At 52.7% G+C, this 27,104-nt stretch overlaps 1 protein-coding gene across 2 annotated transcripts in view; it reads right to left on the reverse strand.

Annotated features, from left to right (window-relative positions):
* NUP188 (nucleoporin 188) overlaps positions 1 to 27,104 on the reverse strand; it is a 1,223,536-nt gene that overhangs the window by 57,455 nt on the left and 1,138,977 nt on the right. For both annotated transcript variants that reach the window (XM_085614037.1, XM_085614036.1), the window contains exons 40-42: positions 24,301 to 24,510; positions 1,477 to 1,608; positions 1,145 to 1,215 (exon numbers count right to left, since the gene is read on the reverse strand). In XM_085614037.1, coding sequence (XP_085470163.1) covers positions 1,145 to 1,215; positions 1,477 to 1,608; positions 24,301 to 24,510 — 413 coding nt within the window. The remainder of the gene's footprint in view (positions 1 to 1,144; positions 1,216 to 1,476; positions 1,609 to 24,300; positions 24,511 to 27,104) is intronic.

Here is a 27,104-nt window from a genome sequence, read left to right on the forward strand (position 1 = left end):
GTGCTTTGAGTCCTTTAAAGGAAAGAGTGTAAATCCGCCCGTAAATGATCCAATCCCGGTGGGCGTGCCTAAAAGGAGACAGGGTGGCAACAAGGAAGGATTGGCATGCCTTCAGTGCAATCATTGCACTGCCTTTGGCATAATTTGTGACGCCAAACGACGTGTACGAATGAAAGCTGAAGGCAGAGCCGAGACGAGGCTTCTGGAATCATATTGATTCCAAGAAGTCTCGTATGATGAGAGCAGCGCATGCGCTGCTGACGTCAGGCCGAGACCTAAAAAAGAAGTCGACAAAAAGTCTAAAAATCTTTCAAAAATCAACAGAGGGGTAGCTCTTCCTAGATCGGCGATTAACTGGCATGGAAAGAAAAGAACTGATGTCTGCACGCCTGGGTGAAACCTATATAGGTGGCAGTGACGCTATAACCGACCCCGACGGTGTCACCTGGAGCCGAATGGAGCCACCAGATGGTGCGCGCATTGGATACTGCTCACGCAAAAGCACGCAGATCCAGCCTGACACCTGGGAAATTCAAAGGTAAGGAATCTGCAGCTAGAAGTCTCTATCAGATCGAAGAAAACAGAATTAGGAAGGGTAAGCTATGTCGGAAAAGGAAAGCAAGAGGAAAAAGAAAAACATAGGGTTAAGTAAGGGAAAATATAAAATGAAGGAGAAACAGCACGTCCAGGGTGTGGAATGGCAAAAATTAGGGTGAAGAAAGGCAAAGTAAAGGCAAACATACATGGGAGAGGAAGGGAAAACATGAACAAAAAGGAAATGAAAACACACAGGAGAGAAAGAGCAAATATGCAGTGACAAGATAAGCAAACATGCAGGGGAGAGACAGGACAAACGTGCAGAGGAGACTAATGGCAAGCATGCAGGGGATAGGAATGGCAAGCATGAAGGGGAGGTTAAGGACGAGCTTGCAGGAGGAAAAAAAATAGAAGGTGTAGGGCACACTATCTATTGCTCCAACATTCCCTTCTGTGATGAAGCGACAGCATTAGTGACACACTGTAGCTTGTGTTGTAGCCCCTTAGGCAACAAAGTGTGCACAGACAAAACACATCAGAAGCCTCAGAAAAGAAAAAAGAAATGGCACCAGCTGCAGCCCGACAGACTGCAGCTGCATATACTCACTTCAGGGTCTTGTTTTCCTCTGTGGATGAAAAGAGTCCTTGTGCTTGTGAAGGAGGCTCCTTTTTATCGACCTGCAGACATGAAAGCAACTTTCATAACTATGTGGGTAAAGAAACTAATCAGTCAGTGGTCAAAAAGATTACTAGATCACTTTGTATAAGATGCACACACACACACACACAAACACCACCCCCATCCCACCCCACGCACCCACCCCTCCTCCCATCCCACCCCACGCACCCACCCACTGAGATGTGCTCCTTGATAACCAGCAGAGCCACCTACCTCCCCAGGTACCTTTTGTTTTTCTCCAATAGAAATGGATAACATACCTCCCCGAGCATGCTCAGCACAACGTTGACAGTGGCCAGCAGGGTCCCAAACGTGGGCGCGATGTCCGAATCAAAGGCGGGAGTTGTGAAGCTTAGAGCAAAAAGAACATTGTACTCTGCGAGGTCCAGTGACTGCAAAGCAGAAGAGATTAAGTGTACATTATGCTTCAAAAGAACCCTAGTATGTTTAATGTACAGACTGTATTTTGTCAATGAAAGTGAACTAGAGCTTTAAGACAGCTAAGGAGCCAACTCTAACAGCATGGAAGTGGGTGGTGAGCAGCACTCCTAAACTCCATCTTAACAATAGCATGAACTTCCACAGATCCATCAGACATCTTAGCCCAGCCAGACTCTTACTCGCACACACTGCCCCCATATTTACAAACCAGAGCCAGAGGTCTTGCTTTCTCCTCCCTTGCCCCCAAAGCCTGGAAAGACCTGATCCTTAACATCAGAGCTGCCTCCTCACTTCTTGTGTTCATCAAGAAACTGAAGGCCTGTCTTTTCATCTAGACACTGCCTAGGCGCAGCCTATAAAGGACATGCTCACAAGTGTGATTCGCAAGCTCTACAAATACACATAACTCCATTTGAACAAGTCAACTTTCTCCAATCTCTTTTTAAACCTCTGTAGATTTTAGGCTGATTGAAGAAAAGTTTAGTAGTTCGTGTTTTAATGGTCTCTTTTACCCAAGTAATGTTCTACATCAAAGTTAGGTTGTAGAAACGGCCTGCAGATCATGCCTGTTTTCACTTCAGACTCTTGGTTTATTTTGTCGAAAACATATCAGTACTTCTCTTCTGTTGTGTGTAGGAAGCTGGCTCGGTATATACTATACCAAAGTGAGGTATAGTGTGCATAGAGTCCAGTGGAACTCCAAAGGTAGGCAGAGGTAAAGTAGATAGCACCTCACTCTCTATTTGTGGTAGTGTGGGCGAGCAGTAAGGCTTTATCAGAGAACAGTGTTAAGCATTTGTTTTACACACTTAGTCAGCAAATGATTTCACACACTCAAAGACTGAACTTCAGACCAATTGTTTTTGTATAAAAATATTCTTAAGTTTTTTTATTTCCTAGAACCAATCAAGCCTGGCACAAGTAAGTGATAAATACTTTGCAGTAAATATACAGTTGTAACAGTTTGAATTGCAATGGTAAATGTACTTTGTTTTGATCACAATAGTGTTACTAATAATGCAATTATTTCCAGGATACAGTACATATACTTTGAATAGGATTTTTAGTAAAATTAAAGGTAAGTTACTTTTGAAATTACTTTTCTAACGGGTGCAGTGCTGAGGTCCAATGTTATCCAATGGGGGATAGGGGGCCTCCGGTTGGAGGCTGCTGACGAGCAGGCCACTGGGTTGTGGGAGTAAAGCTCCTGCACTTAAGCTCAGGGCAAATGGGGGTTTAGGCCAGCACAAAAGATCACCCACTGGGGCCGCTGGTTGCAGAGTACTGTTTTGGCGTCGGACGCACTGTAGCTTTCAACGGGGATTCTCCGGTTTGCAAAAGCACTGCAGGCTCGGGACGAAGGTCTTCTGGGTGTGACCACCACTTGGAGAGGTAAGTTGGGATGTTGGGGGTTGGTTAGGCACTGTCTGTTGGGCCACCCAAGGCCATGGGGCATCGGGTGCAGGGGTGCCTTTTAGGGTCGGCTCTTCTTACAAGCTCCTTGTTGCGGTTGGGGGGACCTTCCGGTTTGAGGCAGCAGGCGTCGGCTGGAGGCAGGTAAGGGGGCGCCAGACCTCGGGTCAGGATCGCCGGGGAGGCCTCCTTGTGGTGTTTGTCAACTCGAGCTTGGGACATGGACGGCCGGTGCAGAGTGGTGCGGATTTGCGGTTTTTGGCAGGGGCCAGAGGTTGTTGATGAAAAAATCCGGAGTTCATGGGAGACACAGTCTTTGTGGTTGAAGGTAGGCAGGTCCAACGGGGTTTTCGAGGTGGCTGGCTGCAGGACACACCGGGATTTTACAGGAGCAGGTTCGAGGTGGAGACAGGCCGGTAGGACTGGGGCCAAGTCAGTAGGCATCTTCCTCTGGTTAGCTTCGGCACAGCTGTTCGGTCCTTCTTCTCCTTCTAATGGTTTGTCTGCGGAAGCAAGGTTCAGGGGTGCTCCTAAATACTAGATTTAGGGGCGTTACAGGTAGGTAAAAGGTTGGGACCAATGAGTCCCTTCCCTGGGGTGGGTACACTTCCTATTATGCCACCCTCCTGTGGGAGTGGGGCATGAGCCTTTCCCTGGTTGGCCGAGTCCCCCAATCTGCAAGATGGCGGGGACTGAGAGTTGCACTTCACCTCACCTCCCCCACCTGAGCGGTGGATTTGGCAGAGGTGGGCACACCTCTCTTCCTCACTTGTTTTTCTCGCCGGTTCTCCTGCCTAAAGTGTAGGTCAGAACCAGTGAGGACCAGATGCTGAAAGCAGCAGGTGGCCTGGGGAAGCTCACAAAGGCGGCAAACCTTTGAAGCTTCCCCTTCGTGGACCCTGCCATCCTGGGGGAGGAGGCTTGGCACCTCGTCCCAGGATGTGCATTGTTTCAGGCCCCCAAGAGCAGCAGGCTCTTGACCCAGGGGTCCAGAAACATGTCTTGTGGTGGCAGCTGAAAGCAGCTACTCAGCCTGGACACCAGTAGTACGTCGTATATCAGGGGGCATCTCTAAGATGTCCTCTGTGTGCATTTGTCTTTGAATCCCACACTGGCATCAGTGTGGGTTTAATGTGCTGAGAAGTTTGATACCAAACGTCCCAGTTCTCAGAGCACCCACTATGGCACTGTGGAGTTCATAATGACAAACTCCCAGCACTACATACTCTTAATGGCAGCACTGCACTTACAATGTCTTAAGAATTGACTTAGACAGATGTCTTGCAGGGGGAAACCACGTCCCAAAGCAGTAGTAGCTGCTGTCGCCCTGGTAGAATGGGTGCGCAACACCACCGGTGGTTCCTTTTTAGCCAGAGAATAACAGGCTTTGATACACACGACAACCCAGCAAGAGATAGTCCTCTTGAGTACAGCACGGCCTTTCTTGGCACCTACGTAGCCAGCATAGAGATGGTCATCCACCCAGAACGGTTGTGTGCGCTTCAGATAGAATGCGAGCACATGTTTTGGGTCCTGACGATGGAGCCTCTCTTCCTCAGTGGAAGGGTGCAGAGGCGAAAAGAAAGTGGGCAAGGTGATAGTTTGCCCTATGTGGAAGGGAGTAATGACCATTGGCAAGAAGGAAGGACGAGTGCGGAGCACAACCTTGTCCGGATGAACCGACACAAAAGAAAGTTTACATGAAAGAGTCTGGATCTCACTCACGTGCCTAGCGAAGGTGATGGCAACCAGGAAAGCAGTCTTCAAAGTTAGTAAACGAAGAGGACAGTTGTGAAGCGGCTCAAAAGGAGCGCACATCAAATAAGTAAGAACCAGATTCAAGTCCCACTGTGGCATCACAAACTGAATAGGTGGGAAAGGGTGAGTAATGTCTTTGAGAAGGAATATGCTACTTACCAGTATGCATCTGTTCTTGGCATGTAGAGCTGCAGATCTATACACTGTGCATAGATCGTCATCTGGTGTAGGGCCCGGATGTTTGCAGTTTGTTTTTCCTCTTGGAAAGTCTTTGGAAGTCACGAGGTTGGTGACTCCTCCTTTGGTTCGTATTGCGCATGGGCTTCGGCTCCATCCTCAGATTGTTTTTCGTCAGCAGGGAAAGATGGAGCGTAGTAATAACAGTAAAGAAACCCATGTGTGTTGTATCTAAATAAGATAGACTAGAACGGATACAAGTAGCCGGGGAGGCGGGTGGGCGTGTATAGATCTGCAGCTCTACATGCCAAGAACAGATGCATACTGGTAAGTAGCATATTCCGTTCGAGGCATATGAGCTGCAGATTATACACTGTGCATAGACTATATAGCAGTACCCAACCCTAGCGGTGACCACCGGCATCCGTTGCAGTTGTTTGGAACAGTGTTTTTAGTACAGCCTGGCCCACACTAGCTTGTTGCTTGGTTTGCACATCTACACAGTAATGTTTTGTGAAAGTGTGCGGTGTTGACCATGTCGCTGCTTTGCAGATGTCATCTAGTGGTATGTTTCCTAGAAAAGCCATAGAAGCCCCTATCTTGGGACCTGCTGGTGCTCCGGATGGGAAGGATGCTCTCTGAAAAATGCCATACATGGCATTCAGAAATCCCGAAGGATCCGTACCTGGAGCCGGGAATTGGGGATAAGGAACTGCCCCTGTATCCTCCTGTGGAGCCACCGGCGTCGGCTCCTCCGAATCCTCCACCGGAACCACGGAGTCATCAGGCACCGGGACAGACTCTTCCTGCTCCTGCTCCACATCAGATTCCACCCGACCAGGAGTCGAAGCCTTGGACGGCGCCGGAGACGGCGTCGGGGAACGAGCCGGAGTCCGCTTCGGAGAGGGAGACTTCGAAGACTTATCCGGAGAAGGCGAAGGAGACAAGATCTTGCTCTGACGTCGACGAGGCGAAGCCGACCTCGACCTCTTAGACTTCGAGGACCGACGCCGAGAAGAATGCTTCCTCTTCTTATGGTGCTTCTTCGACTTCGACGACCTCGAAGTCGAAGACTCCCGCCTGGACTTCTCCTTTTTCCTCCCTCTCTTCTCCTCACCGATCTTCTTCATGAAGAGTTTGGTCTTCCTCTCCTTCAGTGCTTTAGGATTCATGCTCCTACAGCACCCGCACTCATCCACATCATGATCAGAAGAGAGACACCATAAACAATTCTGATGCGGATCCGTCATGGACATCAGGCCTCCGCACTCCCTACAGGGCTTAAAGCCCGACTTCCTCGTCGAAGACATTCCGATTTTAACAAGAATACACCACTAGATTACAAAGTATCTAGAGAGCACTGGGAAAAAACCGTTGCGCGTCGACGGCGCGGAAAAAAGGGAACTGACGTCATCACGCCGACGTGGGCTTCTTATGGCTCCGATGACGTCGTACGGAGTCGCGTGCGGAGCCGATGTATTGTGACGTCGCCCACGTCGACGTGGAATGCTGGGGAAGAAAAGTTCCGTGGAATGCTGGCGCAGGGGATATTCACAAGGTGAGGAATCCACTGGCAGATGTATCCATCAGAAAGCGTTCGTTTTGCTTTGTGGTAGCAAATCTGTATGCATTTTACAATCCACCTAGCTATCCCTGATTTAGAAATAGGGTTGCCTTTATGTGGTGGAGAGAAAGAGACAAATAGCGGTTTGGTTTTTCTGAAAGGTTGTGTTCTTTGGTTGTAGTAAAGTAAGGCCCTTTTAACATCCAGTGTGTGTAAAGCCCTTTCCGCAACGGTTTGAGGTTGTGAGAAAAAGACTGGTAATTCTACCGACTGGTTTAGATGGAATGGAGAAATGACTTTGGGTAGAAATTTTGGGTTGGTGCGGAGTAAAACCTTGTTCTGATGCATTTGGAGAAAAGGTTCCTGTATAGTGAGTGCTTGTATTTCACTAACCCTTCTAAGGGAAGTGATGGCCACTAGAAATGCTGTTTTCCATGTGAGAAATTGCAGCTCACATTAATGTAATGGTTCGAAAGGGGGTCCCATTAGCCTTGTGAGAACTATATTAAAGTTCCAGACAGGTGAGGGTGGCACTCTGGGTGGAATTACTCTTTTGAGGCCTTCCATAAAGGCCTTGATGGCAGGCACTCTGAAGAGTGATAGGTGCTGCCTGTTCTGCAAGCAAGCAGCAATTGCTGCGAGGTGTAACCGAATGGATGTATATGCTAGGTTACACCTTTGTAGATGGAGCAAGTAACATATGATGTGCTGTATGGACACATTTAGAGGGTTGATTGTGTTGTTGTGGCAGTAAACAACAAATCTTTTCCACTTTGCAGCATAGCATGCCCTAGTAGTAGGGCGTCTAGCTTCCCTGATAATATTCATGCAATCAGGGGGAAGGTTAAGGTATCCAAATTCTAGGACCTCAGGAGCCAGATCGCAAGGTTGAGCTGAGCTGGGTCCGGGTGCCTGATCTCTCCATGGTTCTGGGTTAGGAGGCATGGTGAGAGGTGCAGCTTTTGGTGTGGTACTACCGAGAGTTCCAGCAGTGTGGTGTACCATGGTTGTCTGGCCCATGTTGGAGCTATTAGGATCAGTGTTAGGGAATGCTGTTGTAGCTTTCGCACCACTAATGGAATTCGTGGGAGAGGTGGAAAAGCGTATGCAAATTTGTTTGACCAGTTCATCCATATCGCATTGCCTTTGGACAATGGGTGTGGATATCTGGCGGCGAAGCTTGGGCATTTTTTGTTTTCGTGGGTGGCGAATAGGTCTATCTGTGGATGCCCCCACTTCTGAAAGAACGGGTGAAGAACCTGTGGGTGAAGTTCCCATTCGTGAATCTGTTGCGTTTGTCTGCTGAGCAGATCTGCCACGGTGTTTTGGACTCCTGGGACGTGTTGGGCCAGGAGAAAGATCTTCTGTGTAATTGCCCATCTCCATATGCTCTGTGCTAATTGAGAGAGCTGTGCAGTCATGTTGTCTGTGCGAATGAGGACTGCCTTGCCTGAAATCTGCGTCTGGAAGGATTTTAGGGCGAGTAAGATTGCCAGTAACTCCAGATGGTTGATGTGGAGTAACTTCTGTTGCGGCGTCCATGTGCCCTGTACTGTGAGATGTAACAGATGAGCTCCCCAGCCGGAGAGCGATGCGTCTGTTGTTAGGATTATTTGTGGAACCGGGTCCAGGAACGGTCGACCTTTGGAAAGGTTTGTGGTGTTCCACCACTGCAGAGAGCGATGGGTGCGACCGTCTACCAACACCAGATCTGTCAGTTGCCCCTGGGCCTGGTTCCACTGGCGCGCTAAACACTCTTGGAGTGGACTCATCTGGAGTCTTGCATGGGGCACTATGAAAATGCAAGAGGCCATCATCCCTATCAGTTGCATAAACACCCTTGCTGGTAGAGAGTGTTGACATATGAATATTTGACGCAGAGCCTGTATATTTGCAATCCTGGCAGGATTGGGATAGGCTATGGCTTTTGAGGTGTCTATGGTGGCACCAAGGTATTGTTTTGTGTGTGATGGTACCAGGTGGGACTTTAGGTGGTTCACCGTGAAACCGAACTGGTAAAGTAGTTGGATTGTAGCGGCGGTGTGTTGCACACATTGTTCGTAGGACATGGCTTTTATTAGCCAGTCGTCCAAATACGGGAAGACGTGAATGTGCTGTCTTCTGAGGTGTACCGCCACTACTGCTAGGCACTTGGTGAATACCCTTGGTGCTGTTGCTACCCCGAACGGGAGCACCTTGAACTGGTAGTGTTACCCGTCCACTACAAATCTGAGGTACTTTCTGTGAGCGACCCTTGACCCCAGGGTAGGTCGCTCCCCTGTCCTCACAGCGCCACCAGATCCTACGTGCCTTCTCCCTCGCTGTCTGTGTGATCCTTGCTTCCCGAGTGCCTGTCTGTGTGTGATCGCGCTCCCCCTTCTCTCCTTGTTTCCTGAGTGCCTGTCCCCGATTGCTGCCTGTGTGTGATCGCGCTCCCCTTTTACTCCGTGTCTCCCGAGTGTCTGCTCGCCTGAGCGCCCCCGCCGCCCCCCTCGTCCTTCCGCCGTTGTTCTCCTCTTTTTCGTACCTTTTTGAGGTACTTTTCGTTTTTCAGGCCTCCTCGCCGTTCTCTAGACCTTCCGCCGCTTTTTTCCCGCTTTTTCCTACCCGCCCGCCTCCCGCCTCCCAGCTAACCCCGCCTCCCCGGCTACCCCTTAAATGGCGGCCGCTGCGAGGCCGCGCAGCGGGCGCGCCGCTGGCGCGCCGAAGGCAAGCCCGTCTGCGCCTGGACCGCGCCCGAACCACTGGTCCCCGCGACCCCCACCCCATCCACCACCCCCGCCTGACCTACGGCACCACCACCCTCACCGCCCTCAACCCCGGCCGCACGCCGGGCTGCTACCACGCCACCCCGAAGCGGACCCACGGATCCTTCACCTGCCGCAACTGCCGCTTCACCTGCCCACGAACACACATCGCACCCATCAAGAACGACTCCCACGGAAACAACCTCGACTGCATCCTGATCAACACCCGATCCGTCCACAGGCACGCCACCGAACTGTGGAACCTCATCGACTCTACAAACCCGGACATCGCCTTCCTCACCGAGACCTGGATGAACCCCTCTTCGGCACCCAACATCGCCATAGCCATCCCAGACGGCTACAAAATCATCCGGAAAGACCGCACCAACCGCACCGGAGGAGGCATCGCCATCGCACACAAAAACTCCATCCGCATCTCGACCCACGTCGACAACTACCTCCCCGACGCCGAACACCTCCACTTCGCAATCCACAGCGACCCCAAGACCACCCTCAGAGGCACCCTCATGTACAGACCACCAGGACCACGCACTAAGTTCAGCGAAGACATCGCAGACTTCGTCAGCCCACACGCACTCCCGTCCACCGACTACATCCTCCTAGGGGACCTCAACTTCCACCTGGAGAACCACACCGACAACAACACCACCGCCTTACTGGACAACCTCGCCAACCTGGGACTGAAACAGCTAGTCAACACCCCCACCCACTACGCCGGACACACACTCGACCCCATCTTCTCCTCCAGCAAACACATCTCTTTCAGCCACACCACCGTACTCGCCTGGTCGGACCACAGCTGTGTCCACTTCAGCTTCAAGAAGACCACCGTGCACCACCACACCCAGCAACCACCAAGAAGACAATGGAATCGAATCACCACGGAACAACTCACATCGACCCTCTCCCAGAACCAACCCACCAGCACCACAGACCCCAACAAAGCCGCAAACAACCTCACGAGCTGGATCACCGACTGCGCCAACCTCCTGGCCCCCCTGAAGACCCAAGCAAACACCAACAACCACAGGAAAAACTCCTGGTTCACCCCCGACATCAAGGACTCCAAAAAAGAATGCCGCAACCTCGAGAAAACTTGGCGCCTCAACCAGACCGAAGAGAACATGTCTGCTCTCAAGAACGCCACCCACGCCTCCGCGCCGCACGAAAATCAGCCTTCCAGAACAGACTAGACACCAACGCCCACAACAGCAAGGAACTATTTGGCATCGTCAAAGAACTCTCCAACCCCGACGCAGAAAACAACTCCATCCCTCCCTCACAGGACCTCTGCGACTCCCTTGCAGCCTTCTTCCACCACAAGATCACCGACATCTACAACAACCTCACCACTACCAACACGAACCCACCACTGGAACCCGCCACCGACAACACCACCATCCTCACCTGGAACCCAACCACCACCGAGGAAATCACCCGCATCATGAACTCCATCCACTCAGGATCACCATCCGACCCCTGCCCGCACCACATCTTCAACAAAGCCGACAACATCATCACACCCCACCTCCGAGACGTCATCAACGCGTCTTTCACCACCGCCACCTTCCCGGAGAACTGGAAACACGCCGAAATCAACGCCCTCCTAAAGAAACCAACAGCAGACCCCACCGAACTCAAAAACTTCCGGCCCATCTCGCTCCTACCGTTCCCCGCCAAAGTGATTGAGAAAATCGTCAACGTTCAACTCACCACCGCCCTGGAAACCAACGACTCACTCGACCCCTCACAGTTCGGCTTCAGAGCCAATCACAGCACCGAGACCGCCCACATCGCAGCCACGGACGACATCAGATCCCTGACCGACAAAGGAGAAACCGTGGCCCTCATCCTCCTGGACCTCTCTGCAGCCTTCGACACGGTATGCCACCGTACCCTGATACGCCGCCTCAGCAACGCAGGCATCAGAGGCAAGGCCCGGGAATGGATCATCTCCTTCCTCTCCGGAAGAACTCAAAGAGTCCGCCTCCCCCCCTTCAGATCCACAGCACGGAGATCATCTGCGGCGTCCCCCAAGGATCCTCCCTCAGCCCCACCCTCTTCAACATCTACATGACCCCCCTGGCGAACATCGCACGAAAACACGGACTCAACCTCATATCCTACGCCGACGACACCCAGCTCATCTTATCCCTCACCAACAACCCCACCTCAGCAAGAGCCAAACTACACGAAGGCATGAAGGAAGTAGCGAACTGGATGACAGACAGCCGGCTTAAACTGAATACAGAGAAGACGGAGGTCCTCATCCTCGGCCCTACACCAACCGCCTGGGACGACTCCTGGTGGCCTCCCGCCCTAGGCAGCACTCCCCAACCCACCGACCACGCACGCAACCTCGGCTTCATCCTGGACTCATCCCTCTCCATGACCAGACAGGTCAACTCGGTGACCTCGGCATGCTTCAACACCCTCCGCATGCTCCGCAAGATCTTCCGCTGGATCCCCACCAATACCAGGAAGACCGTCACCCACGCCCTCATCACCAGTCGCTTGGACTATGGGAACACCCTGTAAGCCGGCATCACCATCAAGCTGCAGAGGAAACTTCAACGAATCCAGAACGCTGCCGCACGTCTCATCCTGAACATACACCGCCACCACCACATCTCCGGACACCTGAAGAAACTTCACTGGCTACCAGTCAACAAGAGGATCACCTTCAGACTCCTCACCCACGCACACAAAGCCCTGCACAACCTCGGACCAAAACTCATCAACCACCGCGTCTCCTTCTACACTCCGCGCACCCTACGCTCGACCGGACAAGCCCTGGCAGCCGTACCCCGCATCTGCAAAGCCACCGCCGGAGGAAGATCCTTTTCTTTCCTGGCAGCGAAGACCTGGAACTCTCTTCCCAGCCATCTTCGCGCCATACAGGACCACCTCTCCTTCAGAAGGCAGCTCAAGACCTGGCTCTTCGAGCACTGACCCCCCCCACCCCCTCCCCCAGCGCCTTGGGACCCTTACGGGTGAGTAGCGCGCTTTATAAATGTGATTGATTGATTGATTGAGCATGGTGTATTGGGATGTGAAAGTATGCATCTTTCAAGTCCAGAGTGGTGAGAAAGTCGTTCTGGGAGAGGAGTGGAAGAACCTGTTGAAGGGTTACCATATAAAAATGGTCTGAATGTATTTAAGTGTTTAGAGGTCTGAGATCTAGGATAGGTCGTAGAGTCTCGTCTCTCTTTGGAATCAGAAAGTACAGGGAGTAGACCCCAAAATTTTGTTGATTGATGGGGACCTGCTCTATGGCTTGTTTTTGCAGGAGGGAGATTACCTCCTGTTTTAGTAACGTGGCATGTTCTTGAGACATTGGGCGTTGCCTGGGTGGAATGTTTGGGGGGGTAGATGTTAATTCTAGGCAATACCCTGAATGAATAATTTGGGTCACCCATCTGTCTGAGGTGATTGTCTCCCAGACGTGAAGGAAATGTTGTATTCTGCCCCCGACCGGAGTGGAATGGTCTGGAGGGAGCGGGGGAAAGTCATTGGGTAGGCGGTGTGGCAGAGCGGGCGGTATTTGTCTTGCCTCTGCCTTTATTATTATAACCTCTGTATCCGCCTCTTTGATAACCCTTTGTGAAGGTAGATTGAGGAGGGGATTTGTAGGACGTGGATGCACTATCCGAGGAGTAGCCCCTGCCTGTGCCCCGAAAGGAAGAGCGGCGAAAGGAGCGCCTAGGAGTGTGTGACTGTAGGGCTCCCATGGATTTCGCCGTATCAGTATCTTTCTTCATCTTTTCGAGGGCTTCATCAACTTTTGGGCAAATAAATGATGTTGGTCGAATGGGTGGTTCAATATGGAGGCTTGTACCTCAGGTTTAAAACCTGAAACTCTTAGCCAGGCGTGGCGACGGAGAACGACACTGGTGTTTATGGCCCTGGAGGCTGTATCTGCCGCATCTAGGGCACAGCGTATAGAGGTATTAGTTATTGTTTTTCCCTCTTGGATCAATTCATTAGCCCTATTTCTGGATTTTTCAGGGAGATGGTGCATGATGGTCTCTAACTCATCATAATGCGCCCTGTCGTATCTGGCCAATAGCGCTTGCGTGTTGGCGATACGCCATATATTGGCGGCTTGTGACGCAGTGCGCTTCCCTGACGCGTCTAGGAGATTGGACTCTTTGTCAGGTGGTGGTGCTTCGCCTGACGCCTGAGAATTTGAACGCTTCCTAGCTGTAGATACCACTAAGGAATCCAGTGGTGCAGGGCCTTTAATGTATGAAGGATCTGTGGGGGCGGCTTTGTATTTTTTCTCTATACGGGGGTTTAGGACCCTGGCCCTGACTGGGTCTTTAAAAACCTCCGGTGCATGTTTGATTACTCCTTTTAACATAGGTAGAATGGCAGTAGACCTATGTGCATTATCGAAGGTGTCTAGGAGAAAATCTTCCTCCACTGGGTCAGTATGTAACTCCACCCCGTGATAATGTGCCGCCCTCTGTAGTAGGTGGTGAAAGCCTAACGAATCTTCTGGTGGGGATGGCCTAGATGGGTAAAGGTCATCCTGTGGGACATCTGGGATGTCCGGATTGTTATAGTCATTCCATGGGTCTGGAGATCCAGTAGGGGTGGGGTCTTGTGGCACATCTGCTGGATCATAGTAAGGGTCCCCTAGATCATCTTGGTCTGGAGACAGGGTTGGAGAGCGATGAGGCAGGGGTGGAGAAGGTGGAGGTGGTGAGGGTGGGGAAGGCACTCTGAAAGGGGAGGTAGCAGTGTCCTTCCTCTTTGGAGGTGGAGCTGGTTTGTCCAAGTGTCTCTTTTTTGAAGACCGTGTCAAATGTCCAGTTTTTGGATCCTTGGTAAGTGTCTTTTGCAGAGGATCTGGTGTGAAAAGTTCTTGCGACACTGGTTGTTCGGTCGGCGTCGAGGTTTTCGGGGCCGACGGCTTTTTAGGCTTGTCTAAGCCGTGCTTCTTCGGGACCTCCGATTTTTTGTTCGGTGCCGAAAGAGGCTTCGGCACGGGAGTGTCGGTGCTGAGGGCCTTATGATGTTTGGTCGGCACCGAGAGGGCGGGTTTCGACACCGAGGGCTTTGGTGCTGGGCTCGGTGTGGAGGTGGAGGCCGATTTTTTCTTCGGTGCCGAAGGGTGTCTTTTGGTACCGCTGGTAGGCTGGCTTGAGCCCGAGCTGCCGGAAGGCTTAACAGGCTTCTTTACCAGGCCCGAAGGTGGGTTGTGAGCAGCAGTATCCTTGGTCTTGCCTAGGCGCGAAGGTGTGACCGAAGCCTTTTTGGGTATCGGCGTGGGTGTGGGAGGGGGTATAGTACTCACGACCCTCTGCGCTGGGGTGATGTCCTCCACATCTGAGTCGTCGGCCTCGGAAGCACTGACGAGGTCGTCGTCCTCTTCTTCGATGTTCTGCTGTCCCGGAGCTTCGACGTCGTCCCCGAAGATGTCGACTGGAGCGGAGGTCGAGGAGTGCGCCATGTTGCGTCTGGCCCTTCGATCTCGAATAGTCTTTTTAGATCTAAAAGACTTGCAGGCGGGACAGTCTCGGGCCTCGTGTTCATGGGAGAGGCAGAGGTTGCACACCTCATGAAGATCGGTGTGGGGGAATTTGGACCCACATCGAGGGCACTTCTTGAAGGGAGTTCTTTCCATCAGCCGAGACCGGAGCCGGAATAGGCCCGAAGGCCGCCGTCGACGACCGGAATCGAAGAAGTGCCGAAGAGAAGGCGATTAAGATGATTTATTATCTGAAGGATCTCGATGAGCGAGGATTTTGCGTCGATCGCTGACCTGGAAAAGTTCGGAACCGGAGCGCGAAGTATTACATCCGAGCCCGATGGCGGAAAAAAACCAATCTGAGGATGGAGCCGAAGCCCATGCGCAATACGAACCAAAGGAGGAGTCACCAACCTCTTGACTTCCAAAGACTTTCCAAGAGGAAAAACAAACTGCAAACATCCGGGCCCAACACCAGATGGCGATCTATGCACAGTGTATAATCTGCAGCTCATATGCCTCGAACATCTATTTACGACAGGGGACTTGAAAAGAGAGGGCTGATCAGGGAGCCTGAGAAAAGCCGGCAATGCATTAAGATAGCCTTTATTAGTGGCCAGAGCAGAGCCCTACCGGGCCAAAGAAAGAAGGGACAAAAGGACCTCTGAAAGAGGGGCAGAAAGGGGATCCACAGCCTTTGCTGTGCACCATGCCACAAATTTGTTCCACCGGCAGGCGTATACCGACTTTGTGGAGGGACGCCTGGCTGCCAGAATGATATCACAGACTTCAGGAGGCAAGTCAAATGGCATCAACTGCCGCCGCTCAATCTCCACGCATGGAGGTGGAGGCTGGACAGGTTCGGGTGGAGGACCGTCCCCTGCTGCTGCGACAGAAGATCCTCCCGAAGGGGCAGACGTATCGGGGGATCGGTCAACATACTGAGTAGCTCGGGATACCAGTATCTTCGTGCCCAATCCGGAGCCACCAAGATGACTTGGGCCCGGTCGTGCCTGATCTTCTTCAGCACTCTGGGCAGAAGTGGTATAGGCGGAAAGGCGTACAACAGACCGCAACTCCACTCGTGACGAAAAGCGTCGCCGAGCGAGTGCCGCCTTGGAAATTCCAACGCGCAGAACTGCTGACATTGCGCGTTCTCTTCGGTGGCGAATAGATCTAACCAAGGCTCTCCCCACTGCTGAAAGAGACCTTGCGCCACTTCGGAGTTCAGACGCCATTCGTGATCCATCATGCACCGGCGGCTGAGTTCGTCTGCTCTGGCGTTCAGAGAGCCCGCCAGATGTTGAACCACTAGGGTGACGCCCTGGTGTTCCAGCCACGTCCAGAGGCGCAGAGCCTCCTGACAAAGGGTCCACGACCCCACCCCGCCCTGTTTGTTGCAATACCACATGGCGGTGGTGTTGTCCGTGAACACCTGCACGACACTTCCCCTGACAGAGGGAAGGAAGGCTTTCAGTGCAAGCCGGATCGCTCTCAACTCCAACAAGTTGATGTGGAGACGAGACTCCGCCGGAGACCAGATGCCTCTGATCTCCGCCTCTCCCATATGGCCACCCCATCCCAGGAGGGACGCGTCCGTCACTACGACATGCTCCGGTTGGGGAAGGGAGAGGCTCTTGCCCTTGACCCACTCGCGGTCCGTGAGCCACCACTGCAACTGCTGTGCAGTGCCCTCCGAGATCAAGACATGGTCGGACAGGTTGCCGTGATGCTGGGCCCACTGAAACTTCAGGTCCCACTGCAGAGCCCGCATGCGCCGCCTGGCGTGATGCACTAGTAGGATGCAGGAGGCCATCAGCCCCAGAAGCCGCAACACTAGCCTGACCGAAACCCGGGATAGAGGCCGAAAGATGGGAATCAGGGCCTGTATATCCCGGACCCGCTGTTCCGGTGGATGGACCCGGAACTGCGCCGAATCGAGAACCGCTCCGATGAAGAGGAGCTTCTGAGAGGGACTCAGGTGTGACTTCGGCACGTTGATGGAAAACCCCAGCAAATGCAGGAGATCCGCCGTAGTCTGGAGGTGGGAGACGACTGCCTGGGGAGAGCCCGCCTTCAACAACCAGTCGTCGAGATAGGGGAAGACTGGAACCCCTGATCTGCGCAGATGAGCTGCGACCACCGCCATCACTTTCGTGAATACCCGAGGGGCACTGGTGAGACCGAAGGGGAGCACGGTAAACTGAAAGTGCTCTTGGCCCACCGTGAACCGCAGGTAACGCCGGTGGGCCGGCAGGACGGGGATATGGAAATATGCGTCCTGCAAGTCCAACGCTACCATCCAGTCTCCGGGGTCTAGGGCAGCTAGAACCTGAGCCAACGTTAGCATCTTGAACCTTTCCTTTCGGAGGAAGGCATTGACGTTCCGGAGATCCAAGATAGGGCGTTGGCCCCCCTTGCCCTTCTTGGGAACCAGAAAGTAGTGGGAATAACAACCACGACCTACTTCTGGACTCGGAACGCGCTCGACGGCCCCCTTGGCCAAGAGAGCCGAAACTTCCTCGCGGAGAAGATTCAAATGATCCCCCGAGATACGGTGGTGCTGCGGTGGCATGGCTGGAGGGGTCGTCTCGAAGGGGAGGGAGTAGCCCCTTCGGACGATTTGCAGCACCCACCTGTCCGATGTTATGGACCGCCAGTGGAGCAGGTGATGGCGAACTCTGCCGCCCACCGGCGTGGTATGGGCCTGAAAGCTCGGACTAGGAGGGCTTTGAGGCGGATGCTGCCGGGGTGGAAGTGGGCTGACCACGTCGGCCTCCACTTCCGCCACGGCGGAAACCACGTCCGCGACCGCGCGCAGGTTGGTTCTGCGGCTGGTGGCTTTGCGGACGTGAGGAGGCGCCCCTTCCTTGGCCACGAAAGGGGCGAAAAGCGGAGGTGTGCGCCCGCGGAGCTGAGAGGCCCAAGGACTTGGCCGTAGCCCGGGAGTCCTTAAAGCGGTTCAGCGCACTGTCCGCCTTCTCACCAAACAGGCGAGTGCCATCAAAGGGCATGTCCATGAGGGTGTTCTGGACATCCCCGGAAAATGACGTGGACCGCATCCAGGCGTGGCGGCGGAGCGCCACCGTGGTGGAAATCGCCCGACCCAGCGAGTCCGTGGTGTCAAGCCCACATCGTATGACGTGCCGTGCTGCATCACTCCCATCGGCCAAAGCCTGGTTAAGACGCGTCCGGACCTCCTCCGGACACAGGGGCAGCACGTCCTCCACCGTATCCCACAGGGAATGGGAATAACGGTCCAAGAGACAGGCGGTATTCAAGGACCGCAGGCCCAAACTAAGGGACGAGAACAGTTTCTTGCCAAACTGCTCGAGTCTCTTGTAATCCCGGTCCGGCGGAGCGGTCGGGAAGGAGGATTGGGAGGTAGAGGCCTGGATAACCAGACTCTCGGGGTGGGGTGTTGGGACAGGAAACTGGGGTCGACCGGAGCGGGGCGGTGGCGCCTGGCAACGTTCCTATCCACAGGAGGAACTGTGGAGGGCTTGGACCAGGTGCCCTGCAGAACGTCAGTGAGGGCCTCATTGAACGGCAGCAGAGGCTCAGTGGAGCTTGCTGAGGTTTGAAGCACCTCAGTGAGGATGTTAGTCCTCACAGCCACGGCAGGCAACTCGAGCCCAAGGGCCTCGGCCGCCTTGCGCAGCACCACAGAAAATGCTGCACCCTCCTCCGAAGCCACGGTCGGAGGAGAAGTGAATCCAGTGTCTGGCGAGGTGTCCAGCCCACTGGCCTCCCCCAGTTCATCTGCCCAGTCCTGAGAAAGCTGTGACTGAACAGCCATAGGGTCCTCGAACCCCTCCCAGTCGCCCCCTTCTTCCGATTCCTGATAAACAGGAGAAACGATCGGAACCGGACTGTAGAGATGGTAGGACTCAAGCGGCGTCTGATGCGGCGTCGGTCGACGCCGTTGCAGCGCCGGGTCCGGAGGAGGGCTAAACTGGGGCGGCGTCGGCGGCGCCGGAGGTGTAGGCGTGTGCGCCGGCGGCGCCGGTGACGGCGTCGGTGGTTCATTCGCCGGCGCCGGTGGAGGAGTGACTAGGTCAACCGGCGTCGACGGGGGCCCAGGCATGGGCCCCGCGGGGACCTGCGGCGTCGAGACCGGAGTCGTCGACGGCGCCGGGGCCGCCGGCAGGCAAGGTCGCCCAGTCGAGTCCGCGGGGCCCGAAGGCGCGCCAGCGGGCGTCGACGGCGGGGCCAGGCTCCTCATGGCCGAGAGGAAGGCACTGATCTCCGCCGGCGCCGCGTCAGTCCCAGGGACCGGAAGGTGTGGGGGCGGACGCGGCGCCTGCGGCTCCGCCGGAGCCGCGGGGGTGGAACCACCCTGACCCTCGGCCGAGTCGCGCGACCGGCGAGGGGAGTCCGAAGAGCGGTGTCGCCTCTTGGACTTCTTTGAGCGTTTGGACTTACCCGACGACTTGGAGCCGGACGATCGATGGCGTCGGCTAGGGCTCCGCGAGCGATCCTTGGACCTCCTCCTGGACCGGGATCGCGCACGACGCGGAGCCGAGTGGCGAAGCTCGAGAAGCTTGCGGGACCGCTCCCGCCTAGCCTTCGAAGTCAGGGCCTGGCAGTCGTTGCACGACTCCGCGTCGTGGTCGGGGCCTAAACAGTAGAGGCACCGGCGGTGGTGATCGGTCACCGACATCAGTCGATGGCAATCCTCGCAAGCCTTGAACCCAGGCATCCTACCGGCACCAGATGTCGACAGACAAGGATCAAAAATATTTAGTCAAAAAAGACTAAAAGGGGTAGCTCTCCCGGATCTGCGGTTACTGGCGCGGAAAAAAGAAGAACTGACGTCAGCGTGCGAGGGCGGCGTCTAAGTACTCCGACGACGTCATCCCGGCGCACGACGCCGACGACGGACGCGGAGCCGCAGACGACGCCTAGCGACGCGCAAGGGGTATTGCTGACGAAAAATCTTCCGGATTCAGTCTGATGCCTGGGGATATTCTAAGGTGAGGAATCTAACTAACGTGTTTCTTTCAGATACCCCTGATCTGCCCAGATGAGCTGCGACCACCGCCATCACGGTGAATGAAAGGGCTCGTGGCCTACCGTGAACCACAGGTAACGCCGGTGGGCCGGGGATATGAAAATAAGCGTCCTACAAGTCCAACGCTACCATCCAGTCTTGCGGGTCCAGGGCAGAAAAGACCTGAGCAAGTGTGAGCATCTTGAACTTCTCCTTTCGGAGGAAGAGATTGACGTTCCTACAGTCTAAGATAGGACGCGGGTGTGAGAAAGTGGCTCTGTATATACTGTTTCCAAATAGGTACAGTGTGTACAGAGTCCACAGTCCCCAGAGGTTTGGCAGAGGTTAAAGTTAGATATAAACTTACTCTCTAAAAGTGGTAGCTTGGTTGAGCAGTAAGGCAGTATCAGAGGACAGTGTAAAGCATTTATTGTACACACTCAGTCCGCAAATGGTCTCACACACTCAAGAACTGAACTCTAGGCCAATGGTTTATACAAAAAAATATATGGTTTTATTTTAGAACCAACAATAGGTATTAAAATATACTTTCTCAGAATGAGATGCTTTGGTTAAATACTTTTGCAATATGCAATTGACTTTTGTAGGTAATAGTTACAGGTTATTGCAATAGGCAACATAGTTTCAAACACAATAATACATTGAGCTCAATGGGAGTTTTAAGTTATTTGCAATAGATTACTTTCAGGATTACTTTTCTAACTCCAGGACTGGATCCTAGATTCAGTCCTGGGACAGTTCTTGGAAACAAGTGAGTAAAGTCGGCTTAGTTACTGTTGTGATTTTTAGGCAATATTTTGCTATTTTAAAAGTTGACTCTTAGAAAAAATTTCATAGAAAAACAGTCAATGGTTTCCTATGGGAGAAAATGCAAGTTATAGGTATAGTATGTTCTCGTTACATTTGTAATCCAGGGCTGGGCTCCTAGGCACAAAACTGGGACCTCTATCTAAAACGGGTAAGTAATTACGTTTTCACAGTTGGTACGATTTTTAAAGAATATTTGTAGTTTGCAAAAATCGACACTTGGAAGAAATTTCACAGAAAAACAGTCAATGATTTCCTATGGAAGAAAATTGGGTTAATGGTAAGTACGGTTGTGAGTACTTTTCAGGGTCAGTGCTGGGCACCAAGATCCAGCACTGGGATCTCTCCTAATAGCAGGTGAGTATTTTCGCTTTCATTACTAGGTTGATTTTAGGTGAATATTTTTATTTTTAGAAACTCCACACTTAGAAGAAATTTCAGAAGAAACCATTCAATGTTACCCTATGGAAGAAAATTGGGTTATCGGCTTTTGGGTAGTTACTCGACTGGCAGAGTTAAGCTTTTGGGCACAGACTCAGGGGTCTCCCAGGGTCAGGTAAGTACAGTTGTTATACCCTCAGTGGCACGGGGCAGCCGGGTGCAGAGTGAGTTAGGCCCAATGTTATCCTATGGGAGGCAGGGGGCCCTTGGTTGGTGGCTGCTGACTAGCAGGCCACGCGGCTGTGGGAGCTGGGCTCCTGGTCACTTGCTCAGGGCAAATGGGGAAGTAGGTGGGAGTAGAAGGTACACTGCCAGGGCCACTCGTGCGGCTGGGTGCAGGGGGCCTTTGAGCCTTTCGGGCGCTCAACGGATTTCAATGGGAAAGCTCCAGGATGAACAAAGGCTGCGAGCTCGGGGACGAACCCTCTGTTGATCGCGGTTGGGGGGGGGGGGGGGTACCTGGTTCTGAGGCTGCAGGCGTCATCAGGAGCGTCGAGGTGAGTCCTTGGGTGCCGGATTTGGGGTCACAGTCGTGTGGGGGGGGGAGGGGGGGGGGGGGTGACACGTCCTAGGGGTCTTTGTTCACTCCGGCACAAGCCAGGCTTGGCGGGTGCAGTGTGCAGGGTTCGCGGTTCCGGGCTGATGCCAGGGGTTAGAACTTGCTTTGAGCAGAGCGACTGCTCATGGGAGTCCCAGATGCTCAGTCACACAAGGTAGCCAGGTCCTTCGGGGTTTGTGAGGTTGCTGGCCACAAGAGGTGCCACGATGTAGCAGGAGCAGGTTCGAGGATCGACAGGCCGGTAGGGCTGGGGCCAAAGCAGTTGGTGTCTTCCTCTTCTTAGCAGCTGCACAGCAGGTCTTCTTTCTTCTTGCTCTTCTTTGCTTTTTCGGAATCTGGAATCTAAGGAAGGAAAGTTCAGGGTGCCCCTAAATACTAGATTTAGGGGCGTTACAGGTAGGTAAAGGGCAGGGACCAATGGGTCCCTGCCCTGGGGTGGGTACACCCCCTATCCTGCCACTCTCCTGTGGGAGGGGGGCAGTAGCCTAGTCCTGATTGGGCAGGGCTTCCCATCTTCAAGATGGCGAGAGTCCAGAGATGTGCTTCACCTCGCCTCCCCCACCTGAGGGGTGGGGTTGGCAGAGGCTGGCACATCCCCTGTCCTTACTTGGGGTTTCTGGCCAGTCTTCCCGCCAGAGTGGGGGTCAGAACCAGTGGGGGCCAGTTGCTGAGTACAGCAAGTGGCCTGGGGAAGCTCACAAAGGCGGCATGCCTTTGAAGCTTCCGCCTGCCCATCCTGGGGGTGGAGACCTAGCACCTCGCCCAGGATGTGCATTGTTGCAGGCCCAGGAGAGCGGGGGCTCTCCACCCAGGGGTCCAGCAACATGTCTGCTGTGTGGCAGCCTAGGCAGCCTCTCAGACCAGACGTGGATTTTAGGTTAGGATTCAGGGGGCATCTCTAAGATGCCCTCTGTAGTGCTTTGTACATTAAATCTCACACTGGCATCAGTGCGGGTTTAATGTGCGGAGAAGTTTGGCAGTTTATCTCAAATGAGGCATGTGTCGTCAAACTGCATGTCCATGACAGACTATTGGACATCGCCCGATGGAGCAAATCTAAGCATGACGCCTAAACATCACACAGGTTCCAACTGCCCCACCCAAGCGCTCAGCGGTGTGCAATCCTGAGCGAATGGAGTAGCTTGCTGCGTCCTGACCATCTTTGATAAGGCTTTGGAGGTTGGCCCGGATATCACCTGGGACAGATATCCAACGTCATGTCTCACAATACTCACAAATATCTCCCAGGGGGCTTCTGGTACTGACTGATCTGGAGGGAGGGCTGGCAGAGGAAAACATACTTTTGGCAAATGTCTCCATACGTTTTAACTCTGTATCTGAAATGCATTTGGTTTCAGCCAACTTGTTGAGGCCAGCACCCCCAAGTATTCCAGAGTGGGGTGCTGGAGGACAGTGTTTCCAGAGCAGGCCTATGTGTCTTTCAATCTGCTATTCACTGGAGGGCCAGCTCCTACTTTTCCCATGTACCCTTCAGTGTGTACGCGAGGCTCTCACTGAAGGGTAACAAAGGTTCCTGGGATGTCTGACTTAGATGAAGGACCTCCAATACTTCTGAACTCTGCAGGCTCTCACTGAAGGGTAACAAAGGTTCCTGGGATGTCTGACTTAGATGAAGGACCACCAATACTTTTGAACTCTGCAGGCTCTCACTGAAGGGTAACAAAGGTTCCTGGGATGTCTGACTTAGATGAAGGACCTCCAATACTTCTGAACTCTGCAGGCTCTCACTGTAGGGTAACAAAGGTTCCTGGGATGTCTGACTTAGATGAAGGACCTCCAATACTTCTGAACTCTGCAGTAGGTAAGCTGAGGTACAGAACCTTCACTGCTCTCCTAATGTTGCAAAGCCATGCTCCTCTGTAGCTTCAGGTGGATTCAGTGAGAGGAGGCCAGTGTCCGAAGCATCCAGACCACTGGCACCTTGAAAGTCCTGGAAGAGATTCTTGTCATCATACAGTTTACTGTTTTCATAATTATCATCATATTTTGGAAACGCCTCAGGATTGGAATGGGGATGTGGATGGGATTATTGCAGCTTGGGTAGAGGTTGCGGGTGACTTTCAGAGTTCGAAAGGACTATTGGCTCCCCCTGGCATAGGCAAACGGGGTTGCAGAGCCCGTCATGGCACCATGGGCCAAATTGGACAAGGTGCTGTACTTTATGTGGCGGCTGACCTTGAGGCCCGGTTAAGTGGCACAGTTTGCATCTGAATCGAATCCACAGGCAGTAAACCAACTGGAGGCCACCTCTGATCTGTAGGGCCTGCAGGTGCTCCAGGTCTTTGAATTCCCTTATCTATTGCAGCATTGCTGCTGGACCAGGAAAGTCAGGGCCAATTTAGGAGGAGGGTCACAACTGGTTGCTGGGTTGAAAACAGAGTTTGTGGCCTGGGAGCACCCAGGGCGTTGCATGAATCTGTGTGGTGGGTCGAAGAAGAGCTGTGCTACGATTACTTGAGATACTTGGACTTCTTTGACTTACCTCAACATCTTGACTTCGATGAAGAACGGTTGTAAGAACAGCCCCAGAAGCACAACATGTAATTGGAGCATGGCTAAGGTACTGCAGTCTCCTCAGGAGATATGATCTTACTGCAACCAAAACACTACATTTATATAGCATGCAGTTCTTGGAGGGGCTGTACCTGGTCCAGCAGGATCTGGCAAACGTCTGGGGTGAAGTGTCTCAGCGCTGCTAGGGTCTTGCTGAGTATCTTCAAGAGGCTGTGCTGAACGGTGCGCAGGGCCCTCTGCTCCATGGCCTCAGACTCTGCACTTGCCTGCTTGGAAGGTGTGTGAGCAGTGCGCTGCATACGAGGAGGTACTGCTGGTGGGAGAGCCTCACCATTTCTTGTCTGTTGCAAAGATGGAGAAGAAAACATGAATAACGGATTGTAAAAAAAAATATAATCTGCTCTGAAAGCCTTCCAGAAACGAACAAAGTTTGTGCTGCACTGTAAAGGGGAGAGAAAGAGGAATTATTTAACAAGTAAACCCTTACTACCCAAGTAAGAGTAATCAAGAAACATCCATAGTTCCTTTGCATAGGCGACAGGAGTCTAAGTAGTTCCTGGGTTAGTAGTCCTCTTTCGCGTTGCTTCCGCCAGAGGATGCAGACACCTCGCCAACACTAGGTGCATGGTTGATCATAGCACTTTCTCTTCCACCAGCAACATGTTGCAGGACGGGCTTACTTTGAGCTCTTGTTGAATATTAGGTTGAGCATGGGTTATGTAGAGGGACTCAGGGTGGTTAAAATTGTGTACCAGAGGATAGGACTTAATATATTGATGAGACCTTGGCACAATATTACCAACTATGGTGAAAGACAGGAGCTTCTAGAACCCCATCTAACTAAAGCTTACGTCGTTCTTCAGTGCAGTGTCAGTGGCATTTGTCAGGACCTTTCATTGCCCCAACACTAGTCCTGCAACAGTCTACCCAGGGTTGCCACCTGGCCATTTGCTTCCTGGCATGAGTAGCATTTTAATGTTCCAGCTGATACAAAAATTAGGAAACATCTTCTAAATTTGTTATCTTTTCCCCCTTATCAGTATATACTTCAAACAATAAATATAAGAAGAAAACTATTTAAATAGTGTTGCAATGCTACCTTACTAATCCCTGACTGCTAAGCAAACAAAACAAACATAAAATGAATAGACTATTTTCTCGAAGGAGCTATTTAGGCATTATACCCGGACCTCTGCAGATTCTAAAAACATGAACAAATGGCCGGTATTTCTGTCTGGGAAAAGTAGCAGTGTTACTGCTAACCCTGTATTACTAGTGCTGTGTGTACGTATCAGAGGTTTGAGGGAGAAAGTGAAAAGTACTATTACAGTACAGTTATAACAACTTATGGCTCCAGCTTGGGCAGTTCCTGGAATGGCTAATTGCTTATTTTCTGCATCTGTTCTTTCGGGCCTATGCTCCCCTGTCTGCAGTTTGTCTTCCACATCTTGGGTGTGGCAAGTCTCTACCAAACCTGGGGCTCCATCTCTGTATTCCCAAGTGTTTGCCATTTCTTTTGAACCTGGAGTATGCTCTCTCTCACTCAAAGTGATGGATGGAATGCTTGAACTGAACTCAGCCACTGGCAAGCGCTCGGCCACATCCCAATCCATTGTTTTTCTCCCACCATGCCACCTCAGTTTGGACCGGAACACAAGCAACTCAAGACCAGTTTCGTACATTTTAGGAATGGCCCTGGATGGAATTAGGTGGCTTAGATTAATTCAAGCATTTAATCCATTCCTTTTCTGTATAAAGTGATGCCCTAAGTGTTACGGTTATGACTACACATGGGCCCCGTGCTCACTGTGTCACTGGAACCAAGGTGTACCTCGCTGATGAGCCATAGCTAGGGTGTAACCGGTCCTGGGATGCTTGTTTTCTGGTTCAGGGAGGACCTGGCTTGGCAGTTGAGGCTGGACTGTTCCCATGAGGCACAGGGTCAAGACTGAGTTGCATATGGCTGGGTCTAAAATGAGGTGACAAGTTGTGCAAAATAATGATGCACTGAGAGGAGGCCCAGGTGATTACCAGTGACTGAGATCAATTCAAGCATTCCAACCATCACTTTTTTGTATACTTCAGTCACTAACCCAGGCATGCCTCGTTACTACTGAATTTACAAGAGCGCTCTGCCTCTGCTAACCCGGGTGTGCTCCACAAACTCGTGTGCGCTCTACCTCTACCAACTTGGGTGCCTTCTAAATCTATCAACCTGGGTGCGCTTACCAACTTGGGTGTGCATTAAATCTCCCAACCCGGGTGCGCTCTACCAACCCGGGTACGCTCTACCAACCCGGGTGCGTTCTGCCTCTACTAACCCGGGTGATCTCTACCTCTACCAACCCGGGTGATCTCTACCTCTACCAACCCGGGTGCGCTCAGCCTCTACCAAACCGAGTGCGCTCAGCCTCTACCAAACCGAGTGCGCTCAGCCTCTACCAAACCGAGTGCGCTCAGCCTCTACCAAACCGAGTGCGCTCAGCCTCTACCAAACCGAGTGCGCTCAGCCTCTACCAAACCGAGTGCGCTCAGCCTCTACCAAACCGAGTGCGCTCAGCCTCTACCAAACCGAGTGCGCTCAGCCTCTACCAAACCGAGTGCGCTCAGCCTCTACCAAACCGAGTGCGCTCAGCCTCTACCAAACCGAGTGCGCTCAGCCTCTACCAAACCGAGTGCGCTCAGCCTCTACCAAACCGAGTGCGCTCAGCCTCTACCAAACCGAGTGCGCTCAGCCTCTACCAAACCGAGTGCGCTCAGCCTCTACCAAACCGAGTGCGCTCAGCCTCTACCAAACCGAGTGCGCTCAGCCTCTACCAAACCGAGTGCGCTCAGCCTCTACCAAACCGAGTGCGCTCAGCCTCTACCAAACCGAGTGCGCTCAGCCTCTACCAAACCGAGTGCGCTCAGCCTCTACCAAACCGAGTGCGCTCAG

Source organism: Triturus cristatus, chromosome 1_2 (assembly GCF_964204655.1).
Source record: "Triturus cristatus chromosome 1_2, aTriCri1.1, whole genome shotgun sequence".
NCBI lineage: Eukaryota > Metazoa > Chordata > Amphibia > Caudata > Salamandridae > Triturus > Triturus cristatus.